The sequence below is a fragment of the Physeter macrocephalus genome, unplaced genomic scaffold, assembly GCF_002837175.3.
Source record: "Physeter macrocephalus isolate SW-GA unplaced genomic scaffold, ASM283717v5 random_1674, whole genome shotgun sequence".
Lineage (NCBI taxonomy): Eukaryota > Metazoa > Chordata > Mammalia > Artiodactyla > Physeteridae > Physeter > Physeter macrocephalus.
The window spans coordinates 1,537-15,182 of NW_021146572.1; the positions used below are offsets into that span (position 1 = coordinate 1,537).

Below are 13,646 nucleotides of genomic sequence, written 5' to 3' on the forward strand. Positions count from 1 at the left end.
GAAACCCGGAAATGAACGCTGGGTGGTCAGACACGCAGCGTCCCGTGTCTTTGATGGGGTTGTTGGAAGCACTGTGGGAGCACAGAAAGGGGCAAATCCGCAGACCTAGGTGGTCAGGGAAGGCATCTCTGGGAGGAGGCCCCCTGTCCTTGCCCCTCTCCTCCTCCTGGGCCCCTTCCTTAGCTGCCGCCACCAAAGCTATTCTGTTCCCTCCCCAGCTTCACACTTGGTGAAGACCAAGTGTGGCCTCAGCAAATCCTGCCCAGACAACTTCTTTGTGTTTAAAATCAGCAGCGGGGCCGCCAACGTCGTGGGCCCGTCCATGTGCTTTGAAGGCCAAACGTAAGTTTCTGGCATTTCTTTTCTTTTCTTTCATTAATTCACTCATTAGCAAGTTCAGAGGCCTCGAGGGCAGGCCCTAGAGACCAGACCACACCTTCGACATGCTTCCTTTTACTCTGGGAGGGTGGGTCACACATGATAATAATCCTAACATCTTGCAAATCTGCCAGCACCTTGCTAGACGCCTTACAGCATCGTCTCCCTCAATCCCCCAGCATTCCTGGAGGTGGGGCGATAATCCTCCCCTTTGTAAAAATGAGGAAACTGAGGCTCAGACAGTGTGACCCAGCTAACCCTTGGTAGTGCCAGGATTTGAACTCAGGTCTGTCTGATAGCCAAGCTGCTGGGCTTCCTATGACGGGGGATGCCTAAGGGCAGTGTTCAAGATCAAGGTCCAGGCATCAAAGCCCAGATGCAGCAGGTGCCAGGGCTTCTACCCAGGTGCAGGAGAAAGACTATATACCAGGCTTTCTAGGTAGTAAAGTCCCTGGGACAGCAAGTTCATCCTACAAAAGAAGTCAGAGACAGGTGTTTTAGTACGGATTCTGAACCTAGATCCAAATCATTTAGGCTAAACAAGGAAACCTACTGGTTCACGTACCCAAAAGGCCAGAGGCAGTGGGCTCCAGCACCAGCTGAATCCAGGGGTTCAAACCAAGTCATCAGGGCTCCCTCTCACACTACCTTCAGCTCTGCTTTCCTCTGTCATTAGATTCGGTTTTCTCTACTGAAAATGGACTTCTTCACGTGGTGAAAGAGGGAGGCCACCAGCTGGGTTGACATAATAGCCCTGTCTAGCACCCCACTGGAAAGAGCTTTCCCATCTGAATTAACCCTGCAAAAGTCCCAGGGCTGGGGCTCATTGGCTGGCCTGGGTCACATGACCACACTGGCCCAATCACTGTGACCAGGGGCACAGGATACTGGCTTGTCCAGGCCTGGGAGAGAGGTCAGTGCTGAGAACCTCCTGGCCTGAGACGGAGAAGTACACTTTTCCCAGGGATACCAGAGGATGGGGTATGGATGCTGGGCCACAGGAACACAGCTGGGCTCCACTTGGGGATCCCAGACATGGCAGGACGGGAGCAACTTTCTGGGCTCTGCCTTCCGCCAAGCCTGGGGACATGGGCTGACCCTGCCTCCAGCACCTCCGAGCCCCAGGCAGGGACCTTCCCTCTTCCCTGGGCAGACTGTTCTGGTCCAAACGTGCCATGAGAGACTCCTCAGAGAATCCAGCCCACCGCTCGTTTCCAGGAGAAAACAGATGGCCCAAATAATTCCGTGTGTTTCCTGATGCTTCCGCATCACACCATGTGGGCCCTCGCAGAGTTCCAGAGTGTTCACTCCACACTCGGGACCAACTGTTGTATTTTGTTTTTCTTCTTGCTCTTCAGGATCATGAGTCCTGTGAAAAACAACGTGGGCAGAGGCCTGAACATCGCCCTGGTGAACAGTGAGTTGCCAATCCTCCCCCCGCAAGCCCCCACCCTGCTCTGAAGCCTGGCTGGCCTGTGGGAACAGGTCTAAAAGAGCTGGTCTGCCCTGCAGTCATGGCCAGGTCCCTGCCAGGTGCACCTGTCTCAGGAGGATACGCTGCTCCTATGAAACGTGACCCCGTCTGGGCTTAAACCAGCACACATGAAACCATAGGGGACAATGTGAGATTACAAGCTGAGTGCACGCCTTCATTCACTCATTCGGCAAAGAGCAACAGCAGCTACTGTGGGCTACGCCCCGTATGGAGTTCTAGGGGGTCACCTGTGAACTAAGGAGGACGGACCCTGGCTTGACAACCCCCTGTGGGCGCCCATGAAGTTCACAAAAAAATCAGAAGGTGGTGAGCACACATGAAGGAAAAGGAAACACAGCTCTGGGATGGGGACACAGAGCTGGCAGCGGAGGTAGTTGGGGGAGGAGGCTTCCAGAGGGAGGTGATGGTCAGCTGAGGCCTGAGGGATGCTAGGGGTTGACCAGGAGAAAAGAGGGAGGCTCCTTCCAGGCAGCGGCAACAGTGTGCAGGGTGCACGGAAGGGAGGAGGAGAGGGGCTTGGGGGTTCACACAGGCTCTCGCTGGCTATAACATAGAAGCAGCGTGGTGAGAGGTGAGGCTGGGGGACCAGCAGGGCCAGAGGATGAGGAGCTAAGTGTCCTGCTAAGAAGTGTGGACCTGAAGTAGAGCAGAATAGGAAGGCTTGGAAAGGCTATGAGCAGGGCCTGAGGGCCCAGCCCTGCCTTCCTGAAACCTCCTTCTAGCTTGGAATAGGGAGGCTAGAGGCAGGGAGACCCAGGGAGGCCCACAGTCTCAGTAACCCTGCATCTCCAGCAGGTGATGAACAGGAAGCCAACTGCAGGCCAAGCCAGGAACAGGGACATGTTTCAGGAGGGGGTAGGTTACAGGGACCGAGAAGGACCAGGTGGTGTGGCCCCAGCCGAGCCCCTCCTGTCTGCCTTCAGCTCTTACATGATCTGGGGAACGGGGGCTATTTGCCTGGATCTAAGAGCTATTCCTGGGACAAAGGTCAGAGCAGATGGAAAAAGGGCACAATGGACACTCAGGAGAAAAAAGCGTTCAAGCTTGTGTGCAGTGTGACCACACGACCACACTTAGGAAGTGACGGGGTTGGATTGGAACCCTGGCCCTTTGCTCCTAGAGGACCCATTTCCCGTCTGCCAAGAAAGCCTGCTGTGTCAGAGGAGAGGTCAAAGCCTGGAACAAAGGAGGAGCCTTGCCAGACAGGGGTCAGAGGACAGCCCTGGCCAACTTCCTGGGAGTCCAGGAAGGGTGTGGGCCAGGAGGGGCAGGAAGCTGAGGGGGGCCGCTCCTCCTCCAGAGTCTTGAGAAGGAGAGGGAGGCCTGATTCCCCCTGCTGCTGGCCCCCTCCAGACGGTCTCAGAGCACCCCCGGCACGCCAGGCCCCAGGAGACTCTAGCAGCCTCACTTACATCAACTGTCCCACCCAGTCTCCACTCACCCCACAGTGGGGAGGGCAGGGAAGGGCTCGAGCTGCAGCCGACCTGGCTGAAACCTGCTGGGCTTCTCTTCCCCCAAATGGACCACCGTGGGAGAAAACGCCTGAATATTCTCCCAGGAGATGGGCTCAGACGGAGGCCTCCTTCCCCATCCCTCACAAAGCCCAAAGATAAAAACAACCACTGATAACACTGAGAGCTAACATTTATCAAGCACTTACTGTGTGCTAGCTATTTCACTGATCCTCATCACGATGCTAGAAGGCAGCTGTGCTCAGTTTCCCTGTTCTGCAGGTAAAAACTGGGGGCTCAGAGAGGCTGGGCAACTTGCCCAGGATACACAGCCAATAGAATCATCTAGATTTGAAACTGGCTCTGGCTGACTCCAGGTCTTAATCACTCAGCGAAACTACCCGCTGGACTAGAAATGTGTCCAAGCACATGCGCAGCGTCTACTGCATGCCAGCTGTGGAAAGTCTAACAAATCACTCTCAGGGCCTCAGGGTCCTCATCTACATAACGAGCCAGAACAACAAAAGGACTGCAACTTCTCAGCCTTTTAGATGGCAGGGATTCCTTTGAGAAACTGTTCAAACTACACCTCCTCCCGCCGGTTCCAGAAAAATCCGCAAATGCACAGGATCACAAAAGTAGTTTCACCGGCTTCCTAGATTCCTTCCCAAGAGCCCCAGGTGAAGTGTCTGGAGGGGCTTGGACACTAGTGTCTCCAACAATTCAGGGGGGACTGCAGTGAGAGCCTGCTCCCACCCGGCAGCAGAGCTGCCACTACCCAGGCCCCTGTCGCCACCCTCTTATCAAATCTACCAACTGAATTAGGGGGAGGGGGCAGTGAAGGGGAAACTAGAGCTGCCATCCCCTCTGCAACACCCCCATCCAGTGGCCAAAGGTAAGAATTGCAATTTTCCTCCAGAATACCTGATTCCCTGTAGGATTTGTACCCTTTGCAAAGCCCTCCAAGGCAATCCAGATTACTGGACTCAGGACACTGAGTACACCTCAGCCCACTGCAAATCCCTTTGCCTTCAAGAGTTGGAGCACTCAAATTGCAGAGCTCCTATTTAGCTGAGACTAGTAATGATGGTTGTAGTTTTTCTAGTTACTATTTTATAGGTAAGATTTCTCTCACATGCATATATTTTAAATACATCTCATTTAGTTCCCACAGCCCATGGTACAGACGCAAAAATTGAGGTCAAATGCTAAGTCGTGCATTAGGACGTGGCAGGGCAGAACACAAACCCAGACTGCTTGGATTCCATTCAGTTCCAGAGAGCCTGCACCGTTATGTGCTAGTACCTCTCAGATCAGCCCCATGGTTACGGGGCACCTAATTTAGTCCTGCATGCTTTCTACAGGACCTAATTTTGTTCCACTATTATTCTATTCTATTTTTAGACCTTAGACTACAGAGTAGCCACTCTCCACAAAATGAAAGACAGAATGACATGCTACGGCAAATAATAGTTCTGCTCTCTTATCCCTTAGGAACCACGGGAAAGGAGATGACACAGAAATATTTCGACATGTACTCTGGAGGTAGGCACCACTGTTGGCCCTGAAGTCGAGGGCGGGCTGAGCTCCTTCCTGTGGCAAGAGGCTACCTGGGTGCCAGGGAGTTTGGCTCTTGTTTCCAGGGACCCAATCAGAAAGCGTCACAGTGGGGAGAGCCGTCCTGCTGCCTTTGAAACTCCTTTCTACTGTCTTACTGCGCGTTCCCTGATGCAGATCCTGAGGCAAGGAATCAAGTGCGGTGTTTATGTGGGAGGAGGTGATCTCAGGGAATGTCAGTAGGGAGTGGGGGAGTGAGCCAGGGAAAGGAAGGCAGCCAGTGCAGAGCGTTACGGAGCCATGGATCACTGCGGGGAGCCAGTGTAGAACATGTGCCCCTGAGACACCCCGAGGGGCAAGGGAGCCGGGGTGCTCCTACCCCAATCCTTGGCACTTCCCACGCTTCTGGACTGCCCCAGGGTACAAAGGAGGATGTGGAGGCCAGAGAAGACCTTCAGGCAAAGAAATGCTGTTGCTGGCAATGGGAAGCCAGGCACGTGTGTACTGAAATGCTGAGGACGAGCGAATGTGGCCCAGTTTGCTCTGCTAGGTAGAAGGTAGTTTTTTAAAGCTGCAGGGTCGCTATCGAGCCCAAGGACAGGACAAGGCCTCCCGAGGCCCAGAAAGGACAGCTCTGAGGCGCCAAGCTCTCTGCATCTTTCTGCAGATGTCTTTTCTTCTCTCTACATAGACATGCTTTCTGAGCTTCTCTGTACCCATGGACACCCCTTACTCGGGAAGTCACTTCCTCCTTGTCCTTAGCACAGCCCAGCAACAGGGCACCGACTCACCTGGGCTGGAGGCCAGGATACCTAAGTCCCCACCAGCAGCCTGCTCCCCGACACGCCGCCCGGCAGAGCTGTGGGTGGAGGCGGGACTCTCACGCAGGCTTGAGACATCTTCCAAAATGTGGTGGAATCAGTCCCGGGGCCAATATGCCACTTGCTGCCCAGCTGGCAACCCAGCCCCCCACCAACCCAGGAGCCTCAGCAGGAGTGAAAAAGCAGCAGGGTGACCCCTTGCAGACAGCTGAGGTCTGGGTCCTGCAAGGACCGGCTTCCGCCAGGATAGATGAACTGAGCTCAGCCTCCTTCTCGGCGCCCGGCTCGACTCAGTGTCCCTCTGTGTCCCCGCAATCACAGGGCCAGCTCTGGGCTCGGGCATCAAGGGCGCTGAGCGTGGGACCCCTCACCCCAGAAGCTCCTCGCAGAACGGAAGGGCCCTGCTGCTGCCAGTCAGCTGATTTCTTCTATCCTCAATCTCCCACCTTGGCCCCCGTCTCCAGGGAAAACCTACCTCACTGCACCCACCTAAATATGTGAGCCCAAAAGGGGAGAAATCACCAAGCAGCAGAGAGCAGGAAGCCCTCTTGGCTTTACGAACAAAGGAGGGGCTGAAATGTGGGAAATGGAAGTCTGCTGCCCAAAAGTCACAGCGGGGGAAGGTGTTCAGAAGGTGACCTGCGACAGCAGCCTTAGAGCCCGGGGCTGTGTCTTGGGCTCAGGGCTTCCCACGATGGCCGTCTTCCAGCCGAGTCCCACCTCACAGATAGGGTCTGCAGGGCCGGAGCACGTGCCGACCTGGAGCCTGCATCAGGGCCCATGCAGACCTCTTCCAGCTGTGTCCCCCATGCTACAGACACACCCATAGGACTGAGGGGTGGCCGGGGGACGGCTGCTGCTGGAGGAGAGGGTGGCAATGACAGAGCTTGGACAGGCAGGGTGGGTGTCCACATGCAGGCATGCAAAGCCCCTCCTGGTACAGGACAGAGTTGGAGACGGGTGAGGAGAGAGCGGGACAGGCCATGGGCCGAGGGCGGGGACCTTCCTTTGTTCTCTGTCCAGGGTGGCCTGGGACCAGGTTATGGAAAAGGTCATCTCTGGAGTCAGAGGTTTCAGGTTGGGTGACCTGAGGCAGGTGACATCTCTTGAACCTCGGTTTTGTCATCTATAAAATAGAGGTAGCCATAGGCCTCCACTTCATAAGCTGGATGTGAGAATTAAATGATAACCTCCAATAATCAGGGGGAGGGACCCAGCCTGGCAGGCGGAGGAGCCCGGGGAAGCTTCATCTCCCTTTCCCGCTTCCCTCACTCCATCCATGTCATTCGGAAGCAAGGAGGTCATCTGTCAAAATGAAAAGGGAAAAAAACAAAAAGATAAACCAAGTTTTATAATGCCTTATCATAAACTTGGATGTAACCATGGCTGATGGGGAACAAGAAACAGAAGCCTTTTGAGAACAAGTCGCCCCTTCCCACAGAAGACAAAAAAAAAGATGACTTTTCGAAGGGAGAATATAGTTATCAGAAGGCACACTTCATTTTTTCCAAACATCCACCGTCCATCCCAGACAAGAGCCAGCTCTTGATGTCTGCTGACGGCTCAAACGAATTAATGGTACTTTCAGAGCTCCCACCTTTTGTCTCAAGAGTCGAAGGGCTGCTGTGGTCATTGACTGGAGGCCTCCGTGTTACAGAGCAAGTTGGTGGCTGGCCTTGCTTGGGGGACTTGAGTTTTCCTCTGAATTCAAGGGATACCCACAGAATAGTAAGAATCAGGGCAGCTTCACGGGCATGCAGGCTGCGAGCAGGAAAGTCACACAGGGCCCCTTGCTTAGAAGAAACTTGATTCGATGCTCTGCCTTCACCATCTTGAAATTATTAATAATTTTTCAACAAAAGGCCCACATTTTCATTTTGCACTGGGCCCTGAAAATTACGTAGCCAATCCTGCTAATAATTGTAATTCTGTTATAACGCACTTACTGCAAGCCCAGAGTGATCGTCACATTTGAGCTTTACAGAAATGCTCTGAGCAGGGCTATTAATTATTCTCCTTTGACAGATGTAGCCCCTGCTTTGCCCACCAGGCCAATCTTGCCCATACTTCGTGCACTGTTCAAGAGCCCTCTGTATAAGTTATGCCTTATCCAGAGTACTATTTGCACTGTTCGTGTGTTCCTTTAAATCAGTTCATTCACTTTTTTTTAACCTAAATAAATATATCTTAAAAGGAAATTATATCACTGCCCTAAGTAGAAAGCCATCATCTTTTTTTTTTTTTTTTTTTTTTTTTTTTTTGCGGTACGCGGGCCTCCCTCTGTTGTGGCCTCTCCCGTTGCGGAGCACGGGCTCCGGACGCGCAGGCCCAGCGGCCATGGCTCACGGGCCCAGCCGCTCCGCGGTACGTGGGATCCTCCCAGACCGGGGCGCGAACCCGGTTCCCCTGCATCGGCAGGCAGACGCGCAACCACTGCGCCACCAGGGAAGCCCCCATCATCTTTTTTTATGCCTGGAAGGTGACCATAAAAATGAGCACAACAGAAAAAAAATCAGTGTCGTTGAGGCAAGCTGCACGCTGATGCCTCCCCGGGTGCTGTCCCCAGACCTGCTCTGTGTTCAATCCAGAGATCTCTCAAGTGCAGGCAGGCATTAGAGATGCGAATGGAGCCTTGCTCCTTGACATAAGCTGGAGAGTTGTGGAAGCCCCATGTTCTCTCTAGTGGCCCGAGGTGCCCAATGGGTGTACCCTCTAAAGTCAGCACAGACAGGCTGGGTGCATCTTAAACAGTGTAGAAGGGGCAGCGGAGCTCCTGAGAGGTGACTGTGCTCAGTGGCCTGTGGGGGTAGACCTCCAAGGGCCCTTACACCATGGTTCTTACCCCAGCTGCAGAGCAAAATCGCCTGGGAAACTTTCAAATCCTAGAACCACCCCCAGACCAGCTGAATGAGGATGCCCTCACTCTGTGCAGATGGAGCTCAGTGTCAGGCTGCCCGGGCGTTCCTGGATCGTTAGGGCCATAGGAGAGGATGAGAATGACCAGCCGTCTTTCTCCTAAATGACCAGCATGTCGTTTTTCCTTCCTCCCACAGATGCTAACCTCCTGGTGAAATTCCTTAAAGAAATTCCAGAGGGCACGCTGGTGCTGGTGGCCTCCTACGATGACCCAGGGACCAAGTAAGTGGGAACCTCCGCCTGCCTGGCCACGGGGACAAGCGAATCAAACACCTCCAAACTGCAAGTCCTTCTCCTACTATCCTGCTGGCTCCAGCTTCTGACACCTTGTCCTAAGGAACCAAGCAGACAAGCGCACAAAGAGATGTTCTGGGGGGTTCATCACAGCCGTGGTCACAAGAGTGAAAAACTGGACACACTCTCCCTGTCCGGTGATAGCGAACTCGTGACAGAAATCACGATATATGGCGATATAGGACGCATTATTATATATACATAAAAGAGGATATACTGCATCAAAAATGATGACGTAGAAAATATTTAAGGACACGGAAGAATGTCCACCCTTTAGTACTAAGTTAAAAAGAAAAAAAAAGAAGAAGTTTACAAAAGAATTGGTATAATCCCACAGTGCACGAGGGGAAAAAGACATGAAGGAAATATACCAAAATTTTACAATGATTATGTCAAGGGGGGTGAAACTAAGTAATTTTTAGTTACTTTGTAAAGTTCCATATTTTCCAAGTGAACGTGTATTATATTTGCAAAAAGAAGCAAAACCGTTGTAACTCTTCGCCAGCCCCTCGGATTGGCTTTCGGAGAAGCAGCCTGGCCGCTCCGCCCTGTTTCCCCTGAGCTCCGGAGAGGCTGCTGCCCTCGCTGGAGGAGGGGTGGAGGGTGAGCCAAGGGCCTGAGACGCTCCCCCTCCTCCCATCCCGAGCTCACCGTCCTCTCTGGTCCCCTGCAGGATGAATGACGAAATCAGGAAGCTCTTCTCCAACTTGGGCAGCACCTACGCAAAGCAGCTGGGCTTCCGGGACAGCTGGGTCTTCTTAGGGGCCAGAGACATCAACGGTAAAAGCCCCTTTGAGGAGGTGAGTTCCTGGCAGCCTCCCTGTCCCAGTGAAGGAGGCGATGGGAGTTGCGGGGGACAATATGCCAGGAATGGACAGACAAGGGCTGGGGTGGCTTGGAAAGGACGCATGGGGCAAAATGTGAGGAGGACTACCCAGCGGTCGTCCACCCCGGAGATCAGGGCGGCCCGATTGGCAAATCCCCCAGCAGGAAGCAGCCTTGACCAGGTGGGTCATAGATAAATACATAGAGACATAGGTAAGTACCAAAAAGGAGAAGGAAAAGGAGGGGGAAAAAAAAAGGATGAAAGACAATTAAGGCATGGAGGAAAGGGAAAGGAATGTAGAGGTGAAGCTCGCCTGACGGGGCAGGGGGAGAGTCCAGAGCAGGGAGTGGGATACCCAGCTTCTGGTCCCCTCTGCGATCCCCTCCTCCCCACCCCCCGCCTCAGTCTCCCCACCTGTAAAGGGGCAGGTTTGCGCCAGGGGAGCCCCAAGTTCCCTTCTAAGTTCCCTTGGAGAGGGTGAACTTGCACCAAGAAGGGGACGCAGGAGGGCCCCCCTGAGTATGCGGAGGGAGTTAGGAGGGGTCCATGATCTGGGCTACACAGTCACCACCCAGGGGTGGCCCGAGCAGAGTGCACCCGGGAGGCATCCAGAGGTGGGGTTTGAGGAGCACTCACGGGAGGAAGGGGGAGTCAGACGGTTGGGGGCCCCAAGGAAAGGCTGCACCTTCTCCCCCGCACCCCTTGCAGGACAATCACCATCTGTGCATCCCCAGCTCAGAGCAATTCCAAAACCTGGGAGAACTGGCCAGGCTTCCCCAGCATGAAGTTGGCCAGTCTCTGGTGGTGAGAACGTTCAGCTCTGCCCGGATCCAAGACGGGAAGCTAAGGGTCAATGATTCAGACATATATAGGACCAGTGAGGAAAGGGAACTCTGTCCTGGAGGCAATGGGGAACCATGGTAGGCTTAAGCAGGAGAGTGACCAGATCAGATTGGTAACAAGAAAGACTAGTATTCAGCAAGTGCTTGCTCTGTGCAGGCACGGCTGAGCAAGTGACCTGCAGGATCTTATTTAACCCACAACGAGGTAGGTACAATGAGCATCCATCCCATCTCACAGACAAGGATCCAGAGCCTTGGAGAAGTTTTAACCAGCTTGCTCAGTGATAGGGATGCGTTTCTCATCCAGGTCTGTAGCTTCCCCAAGGATTTCCTGTCCTCATACTTTTAGAATGGCCTCCCTGCCTGTGCATGGAGAGCACTGTGAAAGGGGCGCGAGTCAGAAGGCAGGGAGGAAGCCAGTGCAATAATCAGACAAGAGACCCAGCAGCCTGGAGGGGGAGGGGCTGCGGGAGGCAGAAAAGGGACAGTCAAGAAGCCTCGTGCTGAGCTCCAGGGAGGTGGAGGTGAGGCCAGATTGGGCTGCAAGGGGTTTTGCCTTGTCTGGAAAACGCTGACCTGGTTTGTATGTGTGTGTTTCCAAGAGAATATATTCAGGTAATTAGAAATTACTTTTAAAAAGTAAGGAACAGGGCTTCCCTGGTAGCACACTGGTTGAGAATCTGCCTGCCAATGCAGGGGACACGGGTTCGAACCCTGATCCGGGAAGATGCTGCAGAGCAGCTAAGCCCGTGCACCACAACTAGAGCCTGTGCTCTAGAGCCCGCGAGCCACAACTACTGAGCCCACATGCCGCAACTACTGAAGCCCGCGCGCCTAGAGCCCGTGCTCTGCAACAAGAGAAGCCACTGCGATGAGAAGCCCGCACACTGCAACGAAGAGTAGCCCCCGCTCACCACAACTAGAGAAAGCGCACATGCAGCAATGAAGACCCAAAGCAGCCAAAAATAAATAATTTTTTTTTTAAGTAAGGAATAGTGCAAAGTAGCTTGTGCTAAAGGAGAAAAGGAGAGGACCCTCTGTTTATGCCCCCTGGGTGAAGGACACAGGGGGCAGGGGCCTGGGGCTCCAGTGTCCCTTTGGAAGGTGTCAGGGGCAGGACTCTCTAGGAAGAGGCCGGGCGGGCGCTGTTCTTCCTTAAAGCGCAGCTTCCAGACCCAACAAAACTGGGCCAATTACAGCAGAGAGGAAGCACGTAAGTAGAGAAGAGTCAGCACCACCTTTTGCCTGACGTCTATGATCAGCTGACTGCAACCCATCACCCAAAAATGAACCAAAGACCCTGACGTGATTAAAACCTGTCTGTCTTTTGTTCTCCCACATGGGAAACAGGGTTTCAGAGAAGCAGCATCTAGAATTTATTTTTCCTTCCTAAGTGTTAGCCACAATTATCCCACCTGTAGATTTTATCATTTACATTCTTTTTTCCATAAATTAAGCCTGAGCATTTTAAACACAATCTTAACTGATTTTATTCTCTTTATACATTTATCATTAATATTAATTAATATTACACAGTGGTTCCACGACTTACCAACTGGGTAGCCATAGGCAGTTACTTTGGTTCTCTGTGCCTCAGTTTCCCCATCTGTAAGGTGAGATGATAACAGCAAGCACTTCTTAGGGCTATTGTGAGGATTAATTACAGAAGGTGCTTTGTGCCTGGCATAGAGCAAGCGTTCATGAATTGCTAGAATGCTTCCTTTTTTAATTGAAGTACAGTTGATTTACAATGTTGTGTTAACTTCTGCTGTACAGCAAAGTGATTCAGTTATACATATACATTCTATACATTCTTTTTTTAATATTCTTTACCATTATGGTTTATCACAGAATATTGAATATAGTTCCCTGTGCTACACAGTAGGACCTTGCTGTTTATCCATTCTACATATAATAGTTTGCAGCTAGGATGCTTATTATTATTATTATTATTATTATTATTATTAATCATTTGGGATGTCCTAGAGGGGCTAAAGCCCTTCAAGCACCACTCCCCACGTGCTTGGTACCAGCCCCCCCGGTCCAGGGCATGACAGGTGGTGACTAGGCTCTGATCTCATCTCTGAAACCTTGGGTAAGTTGCCGCCCCCAGCCTCAGTTTACCCATTTGTGAAATGGGCTGGAAGTATCCAACCGCCCCATGCCCCTCACGGGGCAGTGGCGAGGATGAAGCGAAGCCATGTAGGTTTTCCAGCACAACGCAAATGCAGGCGTGAGTCCTAACATTGTCAGTGTCTCTCTTCTGTCTCCCTAGTTCTTAAAGAACCCAGACACGAATAAATACGACGGCTGGCCGGAGCTGCTGGACCTGGAGGGCTGTGTGCCCCAGAAGGTACATTAGGGCGGCTGTGGCTCTTTCTGGGCCAGGGCCTGAGGACGCTCCTGCCTGCCTTAGGAGTCAGAGCCCAGGCTCACTGCGAGCCAGACTGGCCGGGGCTGGCGGCCAGCGGAGGAGGAGAAGGAAGAGGGAACGGAAGTGTGGAAAGTGCTGAGGGTCCTCCAGTACCCTGCACGCTTCCCCCGTTGGAAACAAAGCCCCCCCTGGGTGGAGGCGTCCTACCCGGGGGTGGCCAGCCTCAGAGGGTCCTTCCGGAGCCGGCTGTCTGTGGAGAGAACAGGTGTGCTTTCCTTCAGGGACTTCTGACTGTCGACTGTCACTCCCAAGGAAGGACAGGACGGACTGCCTGCACCTGAGCACAATTAAATTTTATTTTTGATGATTTTGAACAAACTTCCCCACCCCTTGATGTGCAGCATTTCCCCTGGGGTGGAAGTGGTCTGTAGACTGAGTCTGCTCGGCCACAAGTTCCAACAGGTTGGTGACGGCTTCAAGCACCTGGTTAAGCAGCTAGAAAGGAGGTCGGCTTCATAGGGATTACTTTTAGGTGTGAAAGAACCCTTGATTCCCAGTGTGAGGTGTAAGATCCACAGGATCAGAGACAGCCAGAGGACCAGACGCAGAGAACACTGTCTTCACCTGCTGTTTGAATGAGGGCTGGAGAAAAGCCAGATCTGGAGAGGGGGAGGAAGCAAGGAGATCTGAGA

At 52.9% G+C, this 13,646-nt stretch overlaps 1 protein-coding gene across 1 annotated transcript; it reads left to right on the forward strand.

The window, feature by feature from the left end:
- Positions 1-218: 218 nt before the first annotated feature.
- On the forward strand, positions 219-13,328 carry FAM3D (FAM3 metabolism regulating signaling molecule D; the record flags this gene model as incomplete). The annotated part of the gene is made up of 6 exons (XM_028486809.1): positions 219-342; positions 1,737-1,795; positions 4,819-4,869; positions 8,756-8,840; positions 9,586-9,712; positions 12,856-13,328. Coding segments are annotated over 6 exons (533 nt in total), but the record flags the coding sequence as incomplete, so codon positions are not given.
- Positions 13,329-13,646: the final 318 nt, after the last annotated feature.